We start from the raw sequence: 23457 nt of genomic DNA, 5'->3' as shown, positions 1-23457 counted from the left end.
TTAAAATTTAGAGTAGTAATGACTTTTCAGTGATGTGTTGTTATTTATAGAATATTTATTTATACTACGTTAAGAAGAGATTAATTACATTAAAGTAAATTATATTAGTTTTGAAAAGTGGTAAAGCCAAAATACCTAAATGTGCACAGTAAGATCATAGTGCCTCTTTAGACAGCATGCAGCATAATGGCATGAGAGTTATCCCTGTGATTGTCATGTGGAATTTTCAGGCATTAAATGCCTTTTTTTTTATCTGATGTACTCTGGGAGAAAAGCAGTTTTCAATAAAGCCTTTGAATCAATTGCACTTGTAGAATACAAAAAGGATATTTATAGACCCTGTACAGAGCCAGAGAATCGATAGGTTTCATTTATGCTTGTATTCATATTTCAGCTGAAAAAAAGGTTTTGCAAAAAATGGATATAAAAATTTAAGCATTCATTATGTTCTGACATCCTACATGGATACATTTTTTGTATGTATTACACAAGTAAAAATTCTACTGAATTCTTACTGAAGATACTAAAAATAATTTTTATATAGGTCTGTAAAAACACACAAAAGGTATGCTGAAAATGGCACCCCAGGGATCTAATCCTTTTTCTAGCAATGACTCTGCACATTAATACATACCAATATATTAAGACAAAATCCATATAAACTTGTGCCTGAGAAAACACAAGACATATTGTAAATGAAAAAAACCACATTATCATCTGCCTTCTTTTGGCATTTTTTCTCCTCTGTTATAGCCTTCTAATTCTATATAGGCTAAATTTCTAGAAGATAAACCACCACCAGAAATCTTTAAAATGAAAGTTGATTTAAGTTATCCTAGACATATTTGACCTAAAGATTAGTATTTCTCTACCAGTATTGTGTGATCATTTTGTCTGTAATTAAAACCAGATAATTTATGCAAACATTTCAGCCTGTTCACATATAGAATGTATGCTACCTCTGAGTTATAATTTAATCTAAAAGAAAACAAACAATTTCTGGCAAGATGGAGTTTGAACAACTAAGACACACCTTGATTTTCAACATTTTTATTGTATTGAAAATACTAGTGCAAAGCAGCCTAGACATTATTCACAATAGGGACACGCTCATCTTAAAAGTAAAACACCCCAAATCATAAACAACCCACCCTTGTTTCTAAAGCCAGCTCCTCAGCTTCTGAAGGATTTCATAATCCAGAAAGAAATCATAAACCTGTTTTACACAGTAGCAGTGAGATATTATTTGACTACATCCCTAAATCATGCTTAGAAAGACTGTTACTGCATCTTTCTCTCAGCATGTAACTGTACAATAAAATTTTAATCTACTTTTCGGCATAAACAATTTTATAACTATCATATCCTAGCTACTAATGTCTTTAACAAAAAGGGCATCAAAATGTTTATTTCACCTTTGAATCAAAAGGGATTTGATTTCAGAGAAGTATTCAACACATTTCTTTTATAACACTGTACTATCAAAGCTAATATTCAACCATAACCTGAACTCCATCATCAGTTCTGCACCCTCAGAAATACCCGTGTACTTCAAAACAAAGAACAAAAACTCCTTTTTGTTGGAAGTGCTGTCTGTTAAAATGTTGAGAGCACGCCATGCAGCTCCTTAGGGGCTCTCTGCAGCAGCACACACAGGATCACAATGCCAACCAACCGAGAAGTCCAGCTATCTGCATTTGCTCAGAGCACGAGATAAGCATTATGCAAGAGACAAGCAATATTTATACATCATGGGGAAAACGATAAAGGACACAAACTGAATTCACAGAACACATAATCTGCTTTGTGCAAATTTAATTCATCCACAGAGCTTATCTCCTTAAAAATGAGGCAGATAAGGTTTTTAATCCTACTGCAGTGTTTTCAGTAATTCAGAGTAGCTGTAAATAAGAATAGAATCCATCTACATGGGTTTGGTTTCTATCATATATCCTCCTAAAATGAAAAGGAGGGAAGACTTTTCACAGAAAATGACTGATTCCCATATTTGAAACTAACTAAGCATGCCATCATGCTTCTATTCTAAAACACCACTTCAAAACACAGAGCAGCACAGATTTTGCTTTAGTTTGTATCGGGCTCCACAATTCCATCTGCATTTTATCTACTAAACAGATTGCTAAAAAATTCTAATGCCGTTTGATGCCAAACATACCTGCTTGTATTTTCTGTTGATGGTCTGGCCTCATCAGCTTCCAGCCTTCTGTGTGACGAACAGCATAAAAAGACTGAACCAGGAAGACCCAGAGCTTATCACGCAGCGCCTGGATCTTGCACGTAAAACCCTGTGTTCAAGTAACAAATCAGCAGCTGGCGAGGGGCATATTGTCATAGCAACCAGTCATTATTCCTTTCAGAATCTACTTACTCTCTAAGCTAGATCAATGATGTCATCACATATATTTTATAATGGTCTGGTAGATGGAGATGCTGTTTTTGAAGGATTATTGCCCACCACAGTAATTTTTTCAGTACTTTAAAACCTACAAACTACAGCACTAGTAAACACTACATTGCTCTTTTTTTTCTTTTTGTTTTTCTTTTTTTTTTTTTTAAATGAGCACCATAATAGCTCTTCACTGTCAGTTGTGTCACAACAAGGTCAAATACTCTAGGGAAAAAGAATGTATTTGATTAAATTTTCATTGCTTTGACCAATGAGATCTACAATAGCACCAGACTGCATTAATTAATTTTTCATTTATTTTTCATTCTTTGTCATACTATTTATGAATTATTCCCAGAATTAGTTATCCACAGCTTACATATCATTATTTAGATTGTGTGGATATATATGGTATGTTACACACATGGAGACTGATCCCACCCAATCCAAAAAACACACACTGGATTAAGAGGCAGTCCTTGCTTTAGAGGACAGTCTTGAACAAAAGCAAATGTAGCTGTGACTTTCACAAAAAGGAGGGGAAACACACAGGGAGAAAAAGAATAAGCTCTCCCCCCCCATAAGTTTTAGATAATGCAACATTTTGATCGGCTTTTTCTCATCACAAATTTAAAGTGATAGTAAAGATCAATAGGGCAGTGTCGCCCATAGGACTTATATTTTCAGTAATACACAGGAACTTTTTTATTGCCATGGATGGGGTTTCTCTTGAAAGTAAAAATATGACAACATTTTCTGTACTTCCAACAGGACCTTGGATTTATGCAGATGCTTTTCTGGGTGACCCCAGTTGCAGGACTGAGCCACCTGAGCTCACACCACATCATCTGATTTGAACCATTATATGAAAAAATATCAGAACAGTTTTTCTACAAACTGCACATTGAAAAACCTACCATCTCCTTCACATTTGCAGAGTCCAACAATGTATCCACAGCTACCAGAAGAAAGCAGCTGTTTTCATTATTAATGCTTTTTTCAATTGCATTAAAAATTAGTTCTAGAAGGTCAGGTTTGCTGCTCATTGCCTGTGCCTGAGGAAACAACAAAAGGCAGCCGTTTAAAACAAAAGAGTGTACTTTGTATGCAAGAGCATTACTGAGCAGAGAAGATCTGCTCTCAAGCTGTGCAGGAGGTATTCCAAAGCTGAGCATCTTCCTTTGTATCTATTCCATAACCCGCCTCCTCTCCAGGCCTCTACAAATCATCCTGAGGCCTATTGCTAACAGAAATTTCAGGAACAAGCACACGGTGATGAATTTACAGCCCCATGCAACTCTGGATTCAAAGACAAAATGTTTTAACATCTCCCTATTTATTTTTTTATTCCTCTATACACATTAAAAAACATCTTTCACAGGAGAATTGAACTGGCTAGATGACTAGCTATGCTCTCACCAGAACCTGCAGTATTGCCACATTCCTGCAACTAACAACACAAATCAGTTGAAGTTTGAATATACTGGTCAAGCTCATACTCTCTCTTATAAGCACATGCTGTTTTTCTAGGGGCCTGAAAGCTTTTTCAAAGCTGGTATTTATACTTACTTCTTTCCAACACAGAAACCGTCCCACTAAATCAACTGTAACATTTGCTTAACTGAGGTGCATAACCTGAACGCAGTGTCAGTCCTGCATATCAAAATATTTATGTGCTTTAAAACAACACTGAAAAAACCTACCTCCTGCCCCCCCAAAAAACTTAGCAGTGCCTAAGGTTTTTTTTTAAATTTTCCACAGAATTATACTGCGAAGTAAAAGTTGAAGCCATTTTGATAATTAGCAGTCTGAACTTCCCAAAATGTAATACAATTAATTTATTTGGAAGCATACAATAACTTGAGGGCACTTTTACCTGCAACAAAACAGAGAAGCCTTCGCTTTGTACTACGTGTAGGAAGTTTGCGACAATAAATGTCACGCATTCTTCATGTAGCCTGGATGCCAAGGCCACAGCTGCCTCTGTCCACTTCACTTGGGGGAGGCTGTTGATCAGCCGGTCACTCTCCATCAAAAGGAAAGCAGCATTCTTGTGGTTCTTCAAATAAAAACAGAAATTAACCTGTTGCCAAGTAATTGCTTAAAGAATTGCTGATCGTAAAACAGCTTCTGCTCAGTCACTGAACTTTTACGCGAGGATCCAATCATGCAGTAATTTCTCTTCTTTAAAGAAATTTTATTACATATATTTTTAGTATACCTGCCTTTGAAACTAAAGCAGAAAAAGAAAAATGCACTGGTTCTGTTTTGCCTGAAGTTAGGTAGTAAAGTTTTCAGTAGGCTTTATTGTATTTTTTCAACTGTATCATAACATACTGCAGTCCTGAAGAAAATAAGGCAAAGATTAAGTGGAGAAACTATTCTGAACAGAGAAAAACATTTTAGGTCGCTGAGAGATGTAATACATTTTGAAATAAAATAGCTAAGTCAGTGTTTTAGGTAAGCGTGGATGGTCCAGCTTTCGGGATATGCAAAAAACATTTTCACAGTTATGAATCCTTTTGATTTCCAGATGGAGTTTTAACTGAACTTACCCTCTTTGTTGTCTATAGTTTCTCTAAGAAAAGTAAATGTTATGTTTCTAAGTACATTTAAAAGAAGTAAAGAGTTTTGCTAATATTTATTACTGTGTGCTTTTGGTTCTTTCATGCATTGCATCAGCACAGTACCTGAGGGCAACTTCTACTGCCTAACATGTCACTTGAAAAAAACTTGCAATTTATGGTTATCCACATTAGAATGGACTGAAAGCTCTATTCAACATGACCTAGCAGGACACTGATAAATTATGCAGTAAGATCAGTAACACTAGAAAAAAACAGCAATTCAGATAAATATTTGACACAAAATCCCCTACTGTAAGTTTGGATCACAATCATGTTTGTCCCATGCAACTTCAAAAGCAGGGAGGACCTTCTCTGTGCAGATTATAGTTAAAATAAAAAATCTGACCATCCATTGTTCAATTAATAATTTTTGTTTTACTCATCTCTGGGCAAAACCAAGTTGCTTCTATGCATCTCAGGTAAATTAAAGATTATATACATGCTTATGGTTTGATTTTGCTCCCACTGGACTCAATTACAAGCTTTTTGAATTGTCTAGAATTCAACCCCTGCTCACAAGGCAATAAGCATTTGCGCCCATTAGACACTTCCAGTGAAACATAAAATGCCTTCATTGACTGCTAATTAAATCAGTACTTTGTAGGAGTGGCTCTAACTGAATTTTACTTCTCTTGTTATATTTTTTTCCTAACCATTCTAAAGTGGAGTCCACTTTACTTATCTAAAAAACCAGTAATTTTCTTGCATGGAGTTGAGAAATCAGGGTTAGGTACCTGAAGAGTGCTTTAAACTGCACCCCCATTTTAATGTTTCTGTGCTTATCCATTGTGGCTTCCCAGGGATTTTCTGATCAGCAATCTCCTTTTCTTTGTACCTTTTCTTCTCTAAAGGGCTGCCCCTCATTAACTAGGCTTTACAGTTCCAATATTGGTAAATGGAAGGATCAGCAGAGTTATACTCATTAACTGGGTGTAACTGTTAAAAAGTTTTACAGCAGAGAATTCCAGCAGCAGAGAAAAAGAGGATTGTAACAGTAGCCCCTGCAAAATTAATGTCAGACCTTTTCTTCTTCCTCCCTCAAGCAGCCTTAAGTATTTTTGCAGATTGTGAAAAACTCCCCTGGGAATTCCACAGGTTTTTGGAATGTGTGTCTTAAGCTCTCGGAGTTGAATGAACACTCAGCAGAACTGGTCTCTGGGCAGAAGAGGCTTATGCTTTATTGTATAATTTTGCAATTTTAAAAGCTTTCAAAACCTCAGTCCATAAAACACCAGTGAATCTTGCAACACAACTTTTAAACCAATCATACGGGATCCAAATCACACTAGTCCAGACTGGAAAAACCTTCCAGAGAAGCTGGGCATACACCTGGAGCACTACCAAGTACCACAGTGCTATGAATGTTCTGCAAGTGCTGGCAGCTTAAAGGTAGCACATGTATTTCAACCCAAATTGGAACCACTGCATCTTTATATACTGGAATAGGCACAGAGGGGAAGGAAGGCCGAACATTTATCTTTAAACTGTTGTGATAATGTTGCACAAGGGCCAGGAGAAGAGCCTGGAGCTGTGTCTACATTCACTCTTGGCTACAGGACACACCCGAGGTAGTTTAGAGATGGGCAGTGGTGTAACTATGAACACCTGTAGATCTATACCTGAAAACATTAGTTAAAACTTCTCAAATATTTATGCAACGTATGACACACAAAGCTATGTGTATATTCTATGAACAAATCAGTATACTGATCTGATATAATGGCAGAACACCTAGTGTCTTAAGAGATGCTAGGTGTACTGCTGGGATATTCTAGCTACTATCTTTATTGTCAGAACTATGCATTCTGGCAGGACTGTTCAGGCTTTATAGCTGTGGATACTCTTAAGCTTCTCTTGGCACAGCCACATAGCTCTGAGGTCTCTTCGGTTTTCAGGCTTTCACCTGAATATGCAGTAGCAGCCACTAGGGACCTTAAAGATCATCTAGTCCCAATCACCCTGCCAAGGGCAGTGACCAAGTTTCTCAGAGCCCCACCCAGCCTGGCCTTGAACACTTCCATAAATGTTGCATTAGGATGTCACAGCTGTGGTTCAAAAACTTATTTTCTGTTATTACGCTGGACGTGGATATGACGATCACTGGGCTGTGTGCCATGAAGCATAACAAGGACATTTCACATCAAAATCGGGTTTCAAATTGTTATTTTAATGGAAACTTTTACATAGTATAAATGTACTACAGATTTAAAATACTACATTTGTTATCTCTTAAATTACATTGTACAGCTAAATAAGGAAAAAATTTACATAGCTCTATTTTTATACAAAGCACACTACTTACCAAAGAGTTAATCAACATAACAAGACAGTTGTTCTGAAGTTCAGTAGGTAAATTGGCAAAGCTTCTCTCTGACAAACATTTTGCAAAATGTTTTCCTACCCATCTGTTGAAAAGAGAGCCACTCTTAGGTAAGGAAGATGAAAAATGTTTTATCTTCACTTGTTAGCATAAGTGATACCTCTTAAGTATTATGAAGAAAAAAAATATTTCAAATGTGAACATCTTATATGCCAAAATAAGTCCTATCTCCCAAAATAAGATAATTTAAACAGAAAGCAGAAAATCAAAAACAAACAATATTTTATTTTATTTTATTTTACTTACTTCATGCAAGCAGCATACAGGTTTTCCACTCCCAATGAATGAGCAATAGCCATGCATTCTAGTACAGGTTGCTGTTTTCCAGGAACAGGCTAGAATTGTTAGAAAATTACCACAATTATTGTACATTCTGATTTACAGAAACCATACAGAAGTACAAAATCTTCAGTTCAAACAGAAGCACTGTTAGCTACCATGGTATTTAGGTTTGTTTGCCTTTATGCAGAATATGGAAGTCATCTGCTTCCACGTGTCAATAAAGCTGGATTCAGCCTCATGAGCCTAATGCATGAAAATGCTCAACTCTAATTTTAATTGAACAGAAATATTTTCTAAATATATGCCCATGAAATATGATATGCAGATATACAGCATTTCCTTATCTCCACCGAGAACAACTACATTTACAGTGGGACATGTTAAATTATACTCAGCGTAATTTAATATATTGAATTAATCGTGTGAAATACTGCTTCTCATCAGCTGGGGTTTACAAGTTTCTGTAAACAGGTAGATGATACCACAGGCCTTACTCCCATCATCAATCTCAGTGAAATTAGCAGACTCATAAGAACAGGGTCTGTTGACTCAAGCTAACACCTTGACCACACAGTTATTAAATATGTTTTCAGTAGTATGTGTTAAGTAAGAGAATCAAAATTCTTGGGCTTTATAGCTGACAAAGTAGCATGAGAACTGACGTACCTTTTGGAAAAAATTGCAGTAATCTCTTTTCAAAATGTAGATAGCTACTTCTTTTAGCCCATCCAGCCCATACATATCTGCAATGCCCAACATGCGACTGAAGAGAAAGCAACAGAAATCAACAAGTCATTTTGATAAATGCATTTTGCTTACAAGACAACTGACGTGCTAATTTCTCACCTCTTTGTTCAGTCAGAACTTACTGCAGAAATACTGATAACCAAGTGTGCAACTTGCCAAAGAATAGTCTTCAAACAGAAACATATATTCACCTAATAATAAACTCCCAGCCACTGAGTTCAGTCTATATAACAGTAAGCCTCAACTACTAGCTGAGAAACTGTTTAGAAGTCTCTCAGTTTCTCTATTTTAAGGATAGCAAGTGAAAAAGATATTTGTGCCAGTGGAGTTTTGGCATTTTGTAGGGCTTTTTGCAAGGATTACATAAAACGTTATGACATCGTTATGTCCCTTTCAAATATTAAAAAGCACAGTAAGCAAATTATTAATTATTTTATATAATAATCAATACAATAATTTTATTTTCTATATCAATTCATTACCTAAACATTAACAGTGGGGCACATTATGAACAATTCCATATTTTTAAGAAATTGTAGCTCTTTACTGTTTAGTGGCAGAGTTCAACATCTCATATAGAAATGGTTTCAGGGAATAATTCACAGATTTCAGAATTTACTTTGCTAATACAGGATTATGCATAAAAAAGTGATTAAGAACTATCCCAGAAGAAAATGCCAACATCTACATTGGTTCCTATATATCACCTTTTATGGATCTAAGACTCACTACTTAGCCTTCTCATCACTTGAATAATTATTTTAAAATAAATTAAAAATATTAACTGTTATATGCTATCACACATTGTATATATTATTCTGAAAACTAAAAGGAAGGCACAGGCAAATTAGGAATTACTTTGGAATAAAACATCCTCCTGTTTTTCACACTCCTCACACAGTATTCCCAAAACAGCTGGCACACCTTTTCTAGTAGCTGTCAAATAAACAAGATTCCTTCAACAGCTTTATTTTTGGAATTTTCCTTCTGACTTGTAACTGAGAAAATACAGAACAATCAAATGAACAAAACTACAACTAAATAAAAGTTGACATATACCCAACGTCAACTTTGTCTGGGAAGTCCAGAATAGCTCCATATATAAAATGCAAGATGACGCTCATTTCTGTATGGCTTATGCTGCAAAAAAAGAAAGAAAATACAAATAAAGACATGTCCTGAATAAAATGCACTACACTTCTTAGCCAAAGGAAGTTGGTCAAAAAGCTGATACATCATCCAGCTGTTCTGTGAATGGAAGGTAAACGATCTCATAAAATTAAAGCTATTTTCAAGATTACTGCAATGCAAAAGTATCTAAATGGACTACTTTCGGGTGAATTTAGCTACTGAATAGTCTTGCTAAAACTTTCTAATACTTTAAATTTTTGAAAATAAGTCATAAGTAGACTAATACTAATAACTATATTATTTACACTGATAATATTCAGAAAGGATTTTTTCATCAGAGCCAAGCACTTTACTAGTAATAAATCAATTATTAATTAGCTGCATATTTTAAAATTGTTTTATAATAATTATTTTTTTATTCTTTATTTTATGATATATTTATCTTTTCCGACAATAAAAACACATTTTGTAGATTTATTAGAATGCTAAGTAGGACTGTTACATCTCAAAATTTAGAAAGTCTTTACTCAGATTAAGGAAGCTGGAATTCCTACACGGTAGCATTTGCATCCTTTCATAGTTCCAGTACCACAATGCAGAAAGGCACAGAATGCCTATTTTAAATGATGGACACGATCTCCTGAACAACACCTCATTGTACTTGTGTACATACGGTTTTGTGAGCAATCTTCAGAGCCCACAAGTGCTTTGTACATTAGTGTAAATGGAATATAGTCATGCAGATGGAGCTAAGACCCTTTAAAACATTAGACGTGTTTAAGCAACTGACATTGATGACCAAAAACAAAAGGAAAAAAGCCCAATGTTGCAACATGCAGAAAAGCAAAATCAGCACAGTTGTCTCTGTGTATCAGTACACACGATAGCCATGAAGTCACCAAGGAGTCTCCCCAGTCTTGGCAGTTGTTACCTTATGCAGAGTTTTCATTATTTCAGATTAAGCCATACGTACTTTATAAGTGCTACAAAAGAGCACAGAAATCAGCACTAAGCAGAAAAGTGAACTGGGAAAGGTAAAATTATGGATATGATTCATTATAACAGAAGTTATGAGACACTGGCATGGGAATATGCTCATATAAAGATTAACTACTTCTCAGGAGAAAACCTCTAGTGAAAAATTAGGATGAAATTTTCTTAACCACATAGAAATCAATTATAGAGAGAGAAGTGTAAATACCAGAGTAATTGGGGACTATCAGCCCCTAAAACACACCATAAAAGCTAAGGAATCAATTAAATTACAAGTATAATGTTTTATAAGGATTAGGAATTTATAACCAAATCAACAGACAACCTTCCTGATTTTGCAGCAGTATTATTACACTGACAGCAAGTTAAAATTATGATCATTTGAGAAGGTATCACTTGGCCAAGCAATTTTCTATTAACACAAAGCAGTTACATTTTGCAGCACTGTAAGGTACACAGTTCCTCCTGAAGAAAACCGAGTCGGCCTACATCATGCCTGAACAAAAAAGCTAACATGTACACAGATCAGTATTCCTTTGCTCTTAAAGGAAACCTAATGTATTTCAATTGATTTTTCTGATACTGAAAAGAACTAACCTGGCAGTCCCCAGCTTATTTATGAAGTCTTAAGTATTCATCTTACAGTGACAGCTCCATTGTTTTCAGCTCTCACACTGAAAGTCATTGTGAGCAAGCACACTAGATAAAGTTGCTTTAGTAAATGCTGCTGGAATATCATAATTAAACACTATGTAGGAGATGTAACTGTTATTTGTCTTTACACTGTAAATATACACTTATTGTACAAATAAGTATGAAAATTATGTTGTTCAGACACTCATAATACTTTTCACAACATGTACAACGTGAAGTGAAAGAAAAGAATTCTCAAATACACTGTGAATACTAAAACATACTCTACAAAAAAGGATTAGTGCCCTTCTGCTGATGAAAAATACTTCTCTGAATCATCTGACAATATTAACAAATACACTACACGCACAGTCATCCTGAAGTCAAAACAGCACTCGGTAAACTCATCGGGCTGGAGAAAAGTGTCAAGGCAGATTAATCTTCAGTGCTCTGTACACAGCACAGTTGTTACATATTTGCAGTGATTGGAAATTGCCTACCTTTGCTCCCACACGACTTGCAGAGACAACACTTACCCTTGAAGAGTGATGTGCTCTTGGGAGCTCTCAGCCCAACTTCCACTCAGCATAGCAGCAAAGTAACTAGATCTGGCACATAAAATGGCCCTGAGAGACAAAAAGTAAACATTATTCCACTAGATACAAATATTTATTATGAGACTCTTTGATAACATTGACTTAAATCTTTGCCCTTTATGCATTAAGGTGTTGGCTGTATACTGCATACCTTTTCTTCCAGTGTGTTTGGAATTTCAAAATATGCTAGAAACAAACCCAAACAGTACTCTATAAATTCTTCAGTTAAAGCTTGTTTTTAGTATGACTTTGAGATTCACACAGAGGAAATCTATTCTCACAAGCATTTTCCTTTCATATAAAATTTCACATTTATTTCTTCTGTTTTATTTAACAAATTACAGTAAATAACCTTGTGTCTTAAAATTTTTTTTATACTACAAAATGTGTATTTATCAAAATGAAAAGAGAAGTATGTAACTTCTTGTATTCAAAACCGGCTGGCCACCGACCACCACATCCTAAAAGTCAAACACAACTTGATACAAACATATGCTAGAACAATATGATATGTGTTTACAATGCTGTTTAAGAAGAGTTATCAGTTACTTGTATTTACACTCACTACCCTTGTATATTTAAAAGGCATAACTGGCCACAATGGGGCTAATTCAATTTACTACTACTTCCATCAAATAGAAAAAAGAAACCCCAGACCAGCAGCCTGTGTAGCTCAGTATCTCTGCCACTATCAGAGTCTTCAAAATATCATGTAAGAACACCTTTGCAACAGGAGCCTCTTAAGGTGGAAGTGCAAGAGCAGAAAGGAAGAGAAGGTAGTGGATGAAAACCGCTTTATGATTTCAGTCTTCCAGACCCACACCAGTTATAGTGTTAGCCTTCATATATCTTATCTGGGCTATTGCAGCCACAGATAGCATTGTCACATATACTATTTTTTCCTGATGCTTACTAAGCTTCCTATTATTTATAAAATTATTTTATGTCACGTATTTCCTGTGGCAGAAAAAGCGAAGTGTTATATTAGGCATGAGAATCCTTTCTGTTACATGTACTTGCTGTCTCTTAAAATGTTTCAGAGCACTCTCATTTTGAGTAGGAAGAAGCATGAAGAATGCTATTTATGGTCTCTTTTCTAGTCGTTATATATTCTGTAATCTCTCATCTCTCTTCCCTCCTCCTGCTTCAGAAGTCTCAATACTTTAAATTAGAAACTTCTTGCACATTCCTCCTGTGATTCATCCAGCAATTATAACAAAGCTTTTACAGAATGTTTCATATCTTAGTGAAATATGTCCACATGTAAATGGGTACTACATTATCAGTTTGAATATGTGAAATTCTGGATACACATGCAATCTAGTTTTTGTAAGATACAATAACACAGTATCACGGAGAGATGGAATACACTCATCTCCAATTTTTCATCTCCTTCCAAATAAATTTTAGTAATGAGCAATGATCAATCAACTTCAAGGGCACAGTTGGAAGTTGTTATTTTAAATAAGACAGGCACTCGGTAGAATACAGAGAAGTGTGTATTACCTAAATTTTATCAGTGTATAGTTACAAAACACATGGAGATACCAAATTAATTTGAAGTAAATTTATCTGTGCTTTCCTACCATGATGGTTTGTGCCAATTTTATCACCGAACAAATTTGACTTGCTCCATGCAGAGCTCTGTAAGAACACAACACAACACTAGGAAAACATAACTTGGCAACTCTCTCAGAGCACTGCTACTCACACTGGAAAGTCTGTTGGAAGTTCATAGGACTTCATGAGAAAGTAAGGAATACTGAGACAAGTGGGTGGGAGAGTGTGGGGGCTTAAACTGCTTCCTGTTTGAAAACTTTTTAAAAAAGCCCTTAAAGTAAGTAAATAATTCTGGTGCTTTCACCACAACGATACCCAAAGTTAGATTTCCCTTATTAGCTCCTACTGTTCACATGACACAGCACTAAAACAAGCAAGTCTTGTGTCTGTTTCAGAACATCCTTGTTTTTTCTATGATTCACTGCCATATTTTTTGATGCTAGTTAAACTAGATACATTGCTCCAGGCAGGAAGTGGCCTAAATTAAAGAAGCTCTTTAGAGCTGATAGAATCTCTCTTTTCATTTTTTTTCTCATTAAGTATTTTTTCCTCAAAGTTATGGATCTGAGAACATGTCTTATAGTGTAGAACAGAAGAAACAAACATGCTTAACTATACTACATTCTGGAAATTTAGTATACATCCTAGCTCTATTATTTAAAAAAATAAAATAGCCCTACACACTATTATGACATGTCTTTTGTAATACTTGTAACGTCAGTAACAACCCCTCCAGCTTTGTGTTGAGAAAATACTATAAACAGTGGAGGGTTTTTCTAGTCTCTCTCAGTGATTTTTATACTCAAAGGGAACAAAATACAGGCTCTCTAGTTTGCTATCTCAAATGCAGACTTATATCAAAGGTACAAGGAATGGTACTGACACTTTAATTTGCTTTCCCAAGCTACAGGAGTACAATAAGCCAAAGTCCTGAAACGGCCGTGGACTTTAGATCTAATAAAGTCTGCTGACAATCTTTACACCTATATCACTGAAGCAATTAAAGTAAAATCAGATTCTGTATGCACAGATTCTGAAAAGCAGGAAAAAAAATTACTATTCCAGAATTTTTCTACCTATATGAAAATTTTATTCAGCACTAATAGCTGAATAGTTTATGAATAGATTTTTCATTTTCTTTACAGACCATAGATTATCTTTTATTATCTTATATTTATTTATATATAAAAAGTTAGCAAAATAAACTACACAGTATTGATACATGAGTATGTACTCATCATATGAGTTTGCAGTGGCAATCTTAGAAGTGCTAAAAGTGCAGTTGTTTTCACAACAATTACTGTCGATGAGATAAATAATACTAATTAGTATCAAAGTATGGCCACTTCAGACATAAGACCTAGAAACTACAACAGTTCACAGCTAGGGAACAGCACCAGCAGTAACCTCCAACAGATATACAGTAACAACAGTGTTAGAAGGTTTTTGGTTGAAAAATTTTTTACTGTAAATACTTATATACCTGTGAGCTTGAAAATCTTTGCCTTCTATGCAAATATTAATATCTGGACAACAGCACTTCTTGTAGAGCATCATTAAGTCTTCTCCTAATACAGATGCAGTTTCTAGTCTGGAATTACCTGCAGATGGAGAGAAATAGCTATTTTCACTCTGTCTAGTGTAGAGCTGACTATTGACAGTACACAGAAAACTTAAAATTTTGAAAAGAAGAATCTGACACGAAAGCTAGGATTTTCCTTGAAGGGTTTTCCAGACCTTGCATTTTACTTCTCGTTTTGACTTGAGATATCAGAAATTTGACCAATGCTCCATATTTGGTACCTACAGAAGAAGTGCTACAGTTACTCTTTCATAAGATTATGCAGTCAGATCATTTTTTCTGCACAGATCTCGAACCTCTGCATTAAAGTAGAAGGGTCATGCAGTGCTACAAATTTGCTGCATGATCCTCTGTTACTGACACAGCTGTAGCAGCCAACACCTCTGGTGAAGATGCATTTCCTCATATTGTTTCATTCACAACTGTAGTATGGAAGACTCTTAAAAGTTCCAAAACCCTCATAAAACAACACTGGAACTAGTGCAATTTGCGAGAAAAGGAAAGGGATGGAGATACTCTGCTGTGGGGAAGTTCCACATGGTGAGGGCTCGAGTTTCCTGATGCCTGACAAGTCCTGTCAGATTTATTATGCTGCACATTGGCTAGGAACAGTTCCTGCCAAACTTCTGCAGCAATTCATTTTTTCAAAGTGTGAGGGAATGAGGTAGACCATAGGAAAGAATATCCATGTAAACCATGCTATAAAAGTAATTTTAATTTTTGCCTGCATTTTTACAACTGAATAATTATTTAAAAGATAAAAAGAAAGAAAAGTATAATTCCAAACCTACCTGCAGTGTCTTTGTTGCTTTCTGCATCCACGACTGCTTCTGGAATTTCCTCAACACAAGACGAACAAGCAACTTCATTCTGCACGGGTACAGCTCCACTTGGACTATTCTGTTCAACAGGTGGTTTTTTGCTTTCTCTGAGATAATTTACATTTGTTTGAGTGTTCTGAAGAGTAGCAATGTTGTTTTCATGTATTAATTTGGGTTCCAATACTTTTTTCATCATAGCCAGCTCCTCAGCTTCTTTAAGATTTTTATCAGATGAATATACAAGCCTAGAAGATGACACTAACTTTTACTCCTGTAATTTCTTAATTGATCAAACCAAACAAATAAAAAATGACATTTTTTTATGTAAGAAAGTACATGACCAGAAAACAAAAGCTGGACTCTACAGTGCTTAGAAAAACCTCACCTTTTAAAAATTGTATCTCTGGAAAACTTATTTCTGCAATGCTTGAAAAGCATAAACAAGCACTACCAGTAAAATGTAATATAAGGTTAAAAGGAACTGATGTATAAATCTTAGTATGAGCAAAAGAAGGCATTTGATTATCCTTTAATATAATCAATTTTACACACCCAAAAATATAAAAACCTTCTAACATCAAGGTTACAAGTACAAAATCATAATAATTTTATAGAGATATAAATGAATTGGGGAAATAAATTTTAATTTCAAAGGAAGTACTTGAAAGCACAAAAATCTGCAGTTAAGATCACCCAAGAACTTTCATTTTGCCCATATTCCAGTTTCCTACTTTCCCATCTGTTTCACCAGCTTATTTTTGGCTCAAGATCTGGAAGGCTAACAAAGCCTGCAGTCTGTGACTGCAAAGATTTTGTATTTATAGAAAGATACTGCACTCCAACAACTTAATGGAGCCTTACAAAGCCAATGTGAACAGATAACATGCTTCATCCGTGGTTTCATACCATAGGGATGAAGTTAACAAAGTTTAACAGAAGAGCTACAGTTACTTTGGATGTAGCAGATGTGCTTAGAGATCTACATCCAGTCACTGGTTCCATGGCAAAGAGGCTTTTTTGTTAATACTGGGAACACAGTAATCTGAGTATGCCATTTGGACACTGTCCTCTAAAGGGGCTGAGAAAACATACAAAGAAATCATCTTCCTTCTTAAGTCCTTCTTAAGTATTTGAAGGATTGAGATAGGTAGAATTTTTTTTTGTGTATGTGATACAGGTCCTCACCAAGTGAAAATGAGGAGAAATGAGAATGCAGGGAATAAGAATTTTAATATTTTATTAGATTTTGAAAGCAAGGGCCAGGAAAAGGTGTGACAGAATTTCACACTGAAAAATTGGTGGACCCTTTTTACATGGGATTTTAAGGATGTTGTATCTGTATGTGTATTCATAGAAATTCAGCAGGTTATCTTCATATTAGAGTCCTGCTTAATACAGACTGTAAATTTACTATTTTGAAAGACTCATGGAGGCATCCTTTATTTTACTTCACAGACAGCAATAATGATTTTAGCACATCTTTTAGAAATTTCCTTTTATCTTAGTTAAAACCCCATCAGATATTTCCAGATTGCAATATTCAGCAGTTTTCTAAACCTGTTACAGAAAACTTTCCTTGGCAGTACTCTCTATTTTATAGACTCATTTCTAAAGCAGAGTGAAGCTTTCTAGATGTCTTCTAGAGAGTATCAAATGGTGCATTTCTGCATAAATAAAAGCTAGGGAAATCTGTCATCCACAGCAAAATGCATAGCTTGGACCTTGGAGCTCAGATGATTTAGTGATAATGTAAAACCATCTCTTTAAAACAGAGTTGCTGTAAGAAACCAGAACCCTTACTGCAGAATTATGATAGGAATAGTTTTTAAAAACTGTTCCAAACCTCATGAGTAAGCTTCATTCAATGTGACATCCTAGCTTCATAAGCTAAAGTGCAGAAGATAACAATTCTGTAAAGTTATGAATCTCTTCTTTAAATCAGATAGAGGTATCATCAGAAGGTCTTATATCTTGGTCAGTTTTGAACTGAGTAGTTACAAGTCAGCAGTTTTCATAGTCTTCTGAACAATCTAAGAAGGCCTTACCACCCTCACAATAAAGAATTTCTTCCTAATATCCAATCTAAACCTACTCTCAGTTTAAAGCCATTCCCTCTTGTCCTTTCACCACATGCCCTTGTCAGAAGTCCCTCTCCAGCTCTCTTGTATAAGCACCCTTTAGGTACTGGAAGGTGCTCTAAGGTCTCCTCAGAGCCTTCTCTTCTCCAGGCTAAACAACCCCAACTCTCTCAGCCTGTCTGCATAAGGTGCCCCAGCCCTCTCATCAGCTTTGTTGCCCTCCTTTGGACTCATTCCAACAGGTCCATGTGTTTCTTATGTTAGGGACCCCAGTCTTGGACACATAACTCCATGTGGAGTCTCAAGAGAGCAGAGTAGAGGAGGAGAGTCACCTTCCTCGACTCGTGGGTCACATCACTTTTGATGCAGCCTTTTGATGCACTTTTGATTGGCTTTCTGGGCTGTGAGCACGCACTGCCCACTCACATTGAGCTTTTCCTCAAGCAACTACAACTCTTTGATGTGCTCATCCAGCCAATTCCTTATCCACTGAATGGTCCACCCATCACACCCATTCCTCTCCAATTTAGAGAGAAGAATGTCACAGTAACTAGATTAGCACTGAAATATCTTCCCTACATGTGTAAAATATCATATTATACAGTTTAACAAAGCTATCAGTTACTACAACTAAGTGCCAAAATGAACCCAAAGTATGTTTAGTTTTGTTAATAAAAATAACATTGAAAATGTAAGAAATCTCCCTGCCCACAGTTTTAATGCCTTAATGTCTAGCAAACCCAACTACACCAAATACTCTCATGTACTGCATTTAATCTTGGTGGGCTTGCAAAAATATTTCAACAATACACCTATAGCAGCAAATCTGCATTAGTGCCAGTCAGGCCTGTCATATGCACAACTTCAACATACCGTAATCACTTAAGATTCTTCCATTTCCCTTTAGGTTTGCTAAAAGAACCATCTGCTTGATTTTTGCAGCCAATATGGTTGTTTTAACTTAGCTGATTTACTGATAGAAGTATTTCAGTAAACTTCTCATGGGATGCAATGTCAACTGCTTCGCTGCCTCACACAGGTGCTGATTAAATTCTCTAATTTCTTGTGAAAGCTCAGCATTTCAGAAGAATCTGATCCTTAAGCACTCGTGGTCCCAGTGAAAGGTTTCTACCCATTTCTCATAGATTGATTTTTTTTCCCCTTGGGGCATAAATCCATTGCATTAAGATTCTATGCTTTCCAAAGCAAGATCTTAATATCACACACACATCGAATATATTGGGACTCGACAGTTTAGCTTCTCAACTGCCTCCGAAAGATTGAGATTAAATATAAACATGGAACAAAAAAAAATCCAGTAAGAAAAAAGACAAACTCATTGTTTCTATGTATGTGGAAAGGAGATAAGGTTGCCATTGTTTGTCATGTGTTTAAAGCTCATTTTCATCAAAGTAAACAAGTCATCTTAGTGAACGCTTTCTTCCCCCAACAGGATACATCATAAAATCTGAGCTACCAGCTTCATGTTGTACATTACTTATTACCCTCCTTCCCTCCCTCAGCAAAGTCTTATTCTTCTCAGTGACTAACTTAGCTCATATTTATAACCACAAAACTAACCTGGTGCTGTAGTGACAAACTGAGACCAGACAATGTGGTTCTACGAACAAAAGCCATTAAGTTAGAACAGCTTGGGTGTTCAAGAGAAGCAGATTCCCAAATCCCTTAACTTGGAAAATAAAGACTTTGATTCACAATATTGTTCTCAACTTTCTCAGTTTTCAGACTGAGAGATAAGTCTTAACAGAGCATTTTAATTTCCACAATTCAGGACTTATTGTTTCACAAAGTTTAAGATAGTTCCCATGTTGCCACATTAGTAGGGCAAGGTTTGCTAACTCTATTTTTTTTAGGAGGGATGATTTTTTTTTTCAGCTGTATCACTGATTCCTTTATGAAAGAATATGAAAAGAATAGTTGTTGGGCCAAAAAATGCACCTGTAAGTGCCACAGAAAGCCCTATGCAGTTAGCTTGTTTACAAGTTCCACGAATCAGTCACTCAGAGAAGATACTCCTTGCACGGTATGCTGCACCACATCAATAGGCATGACTGGTAACAGGATAAAAGGGAAAGACCATATCAGAATAGTTTGTATAAACCATAAAATTTCAAGAACATGGGAGGCATGCTATTCTTCTGAAAGAGTGGTCTGCAATCACAACCCACTAGAGGGGAAAGCATAAGCCTAGATATTAAGGGTAAGATTGCTGAGGCATAAACATAAAGGAATTCAGTGTACATGTGCATAAGTCAGGTTTGTTTCCTCCAAAGCAGCCATTATCCAATGCGGACTATGACAATCTAGGAATCAGTAAGAATAAATTCATGCACAAGTTATTTAAAGAAATATTTCCCTTTTTCACTACTTTGTAATCCAGTGGTATGGAACTGTAACCGGAAATTGTATTTAAAGAACAAATACTAACAAAGGTGCTGTATTTGGTGCAACTGTTTTATGAAAACCTCACGTGCAAGAGAATGTCAAGCTGAAAACAGAGCTAAGCCATCACCTTCTGTAACATCAGTATGATGTTGTGTAATTTTAACAGATACCTCACCTTATGGCTTGGGGATTTTTCCCCCCCTGCACACAGAAAAGATTCTGATAGACATGAGCAACGAGATTGCAAGAGGTGTGGCCAGGTGACAGATGAAACAGGAACATGCTATAGGGTATCTGTTGTATTCATAGCAGTTACTACAGCCTAAGATTTTTTTATACAAAGGAAAGGTTTGCAGAGACTCTACAGAAAGAAGTTACTGCCATCATGCTGTCTAGGAGTTTACCTTCCAGAATGTTTCTGCCTGCACTTAAGAGAGATGTGGCATCCTTGTACTGCCTGATACAGAACTCTACAAGCATAACAAGGTCGAAGCCTTGGCTGGTCTACATTGAATCAACTGCTGGTATAGCAAATTAACCCCTGTGGCAGTAAATGTCACAATGACAATTGTATTTCTTTGTATTTGATTGTATTTATTGCTTTTTAACTGGATCTGTCATTAGGCCCCTCTCTGTCCTTCCCTGACTCAGCTGCCTTCAACACAAATATCAAGAGACAATAATAACTAGATTTTTTATTGCTAAAGCTGTATTTTTTCCAACTGCAAGGGAAAATAAAAAGCGGTTTGCCTCCCAGCTCACAAGATAGTAACGATCTAATGATCTGTGACTGACTGTTGTCCTTCAGGGATGCTAAGTTTTTCTTCCTGAGGCACACTGCAGAACCCTGCTTAGGCAGTCATCTCCTGCCATCCATGTACTTGGAATTGATGGCATTTTTCTAGTGGCATCCTGAAGAGTGACAGGAGGCTATTGGAGGGCAGAGTCAATATTACATTAATCGGGCAAAAACATAGGGCGCACAGTGTCTACAACATGGATGCTGCACTTCCTGGTGTCCTCAGATATCCAAGTGTATGGGGGGAAACAAAACACTGCTTAGTTGCTCTTCTATTTCATGCTGGGGCTATGCAGAAAGATCTGCATGAAGCTCACCATGTCCTCCCTCCTGCTCAAAAACGCTCAGAAGTTTGGCAATAGGAGCTGCACAGCCTTCAGCACACAAGTGACACACAGCCCACATCTCTCCTGATGAAGAGGGACAGAGGCCCAAAGGAAGTGCTGCCTCACTGAGATGCAGGCCAGATATAGCCCGTGAGAAAAGAAAATCCCCAAATCCCCAAGGAAAGATAATATTTACTTGGCAAGATAAAGGAAAAGCTGAATACAAACAGGAAAGGAAACGAGATTTTTTTATATCTTTGATGAACTCTTCAATACTATATTAGTATTTCACTTCTCCATACAAAACCAGAACTTTTGTAGAACACAACATCTTTCTCCCAGGAGCTCAGCTGCAGCTACAGGTCTTTGTTACAACTCATCATGGTGGTTCACGTGCTCCAAGAACTAGGCTGGCTTCTGGTAAACCTGAAGCTGTAATTTAAAGGCACTGTTTTGCATTTGTGAAGATTAATTAATTAGCATCCAAACAAGAAGCCACTGAGATTCCACAACCACTGATACTAGCAGAAGTCATTTCAACAATGAATTAGGCTCTCTTCAACTAAGGCTGCTTCCTTTATTTGGTCTAAAGGAGTTCACTGTTGTCAAACTTCAGTGCACTCTGTGGCACAAATTTTCACAGCATGTGCTAGGTTAGAGGACTCAAAAGGTGAAGTATCAAACAGCATTGAAGACTAAGTTAAGAAAAAGCAATCAGCTTGCAAAACACATTTCATACATATCTTAGAACATATAGGGAGGTTCATTTGAAGAATCTAAACTCACTGTGAAAAGATAAAAGGTTTATAATGAGATGAGTTGAGTTTAAAGGTGCTTTTCAATACCATCCTTTTTGGAGAACATGCAGGACTCTAGACATCATTACTTGCCTTCTAGCAAACACAGACAAAATTGAAAGCAAGTATCAGTGGACTGTAGGCATATTAAGTGCTTACCATCAGGAAAACAAAAAAAATGCTATAACAGTATATAGATAATTAAAATAATTATTCCAAATAATTATGTCCAAATGAATTTGATTTTTTAAAATTTGCAATATCATACTTCTCCATGAAATTCTTATATGAAGTGAAAGAAATTAGTTATAGCAAAGTAATAATGGAGTCAGGAAAAATACGAGACAAAACCCATGCTGTTTTGTTTCTTACCACTTGTTTTGCTAATGCTCCTGCCAGGCTGCGACAGTAACAATGCCTGTTTATCGACCTGTTCCACTACAATGATTCTGTGTTTCAGATATTACTCTGGGTTCAAAAAGTTTTCTTTCATAATTATCATAACTTTAGTACTCCGAATACATATTTTTAGCTATCTGCTGCCTTATTTACAAATTTAAGGAGAGAATGAACAAAACCAATAGGGAAAGGTCAGACTATTTCAGGCACTAAACTTTAAAACTGCAACACCCTCCCCCCCTTCCTCTTGCCAACAATCTCAAGAGCCTGCAGGTACCTAGATTTTCTAGGCACATCCTGAATTCATGTGAAATCCCAGAGTGCCTACCACTTCACAGCAACGCTGTGTTAGGGAAAGTAGTTGGCACTGCTGCAGCTTTGTTAGAGAAAAGCAGGTCTTTGAAAGAAGGTGAGAGGCATTTATAGCAAGGAGGATTGCAAGGTCTGGTGGCAACACTCCTCACGTAACTCACCTAAAGTTTGGAGCAAGACATGAGAGATGTTGCATGTGTGGCAATGGGAAAACAGCTGGCAGTGCAAAAACGCGCTGGCCCTTGCACCAGTCCCTGGGGAGCAGCCAGCCCACACGCCTCCCTCTGGGATCCCAGCTCGGATCAAAGCTGTGCCGTCCCTGGCCTAGCCCATGGCTCATTAGGACTTGAGTGATGAGTTTCTAGCTTTGATGCATTTTCATCCAACTTGATGGAGCTCTCCTAGGTTTCTGTATCCATAACTTTTTTATTTTACACGTGACCTGACAGCGGTTTTTCTTTTCTCTTTCCATTAGGGAGTCTTGCTAAGAAGAGTTTTAGTAGGCACAGATAACCTTAGAGGGTATATTCAGGATTTTGGCTGCTTTTTCTCTTTATCTACTACAAAGCCTTTACATACCA

At 36.5% G+C, this 23457-nt stretch overlaps 1 protein-coding gene across 2 annotated transcripts in view; it reads right to left on the bottom strand.

The window, feature by feature from the left end:
- The window catches only part of BTBD8 (BTB domain containing 8), a 40186-nt gene that overhangs the window by 15828 nt on the left and 901 nt on the right, over nucleotides 1-23457 (bottom strand). The window contains exons 3-12 of one of the 2 annotated variants that reach the window (XM_051802013.1): nucleotides 15730-16004; nucleotides 14840-14957; nucleotides 11737-11826; nucleotides 9503-9583; nucleotides 8363-8459; nucleotides 7661-7749; nucleotides 7337-7439; nucleotides 4284-4466; nucleotides 3325-3462; nucleotides 2177-2306 (exon numbers count right to left, since the gene is read on the bottom strand). In XM_051802013.1, coding sequence (XP_051657973.1) covers nucleotides 2177-2306; nucleotides 3325-3462; nucleotides 4284-4466; nucleotides 7337-7439; nucleotides 7661-7749; nucleotides 8363-8459; nucleotides 9503-9583; nucleotides 11737-11826; nucleotides 14840-14957; nucleotides 15730-16004 — 1304 coding nt within the window. Of the gene's footprint in view, nucleotides 1-2176; nucleotides 2307-3324; nucleotides 3463-4283; nucleotides 4467-7336; nucleotides 7440-7660; nucleotides 7750-8362; nucleotides 8460-9502; nucleotides 9584-11736; nucleotides 11827-14839; nucleotides 14958-15729; nucleotides 16005-23457 lie in introns of those variants that run through there. The other variant, XM_051802004.1, reaches the window with a different exon arrangement.

The sequence above is a fragment of the Manacus candei genome, unplaced genomic scaffold (assembly GCF_025592945.1).
Source record: "Manacus candei isolate 608988 ecotype Guabito, Panama unplaced genomic scaffold, ASM2559294v1 h1tg000005l, whole genome shotgun sequence".
NCBI lineage: Eukaryota > Metazoa > Chordata > Aves > Passeriformes > Pipridae > Manacus > Manacus candei.
Note: the sequence above shows the minus strand (reverse complement) of the source record. Positions and strands in the feature narration are given on the sequence as shown.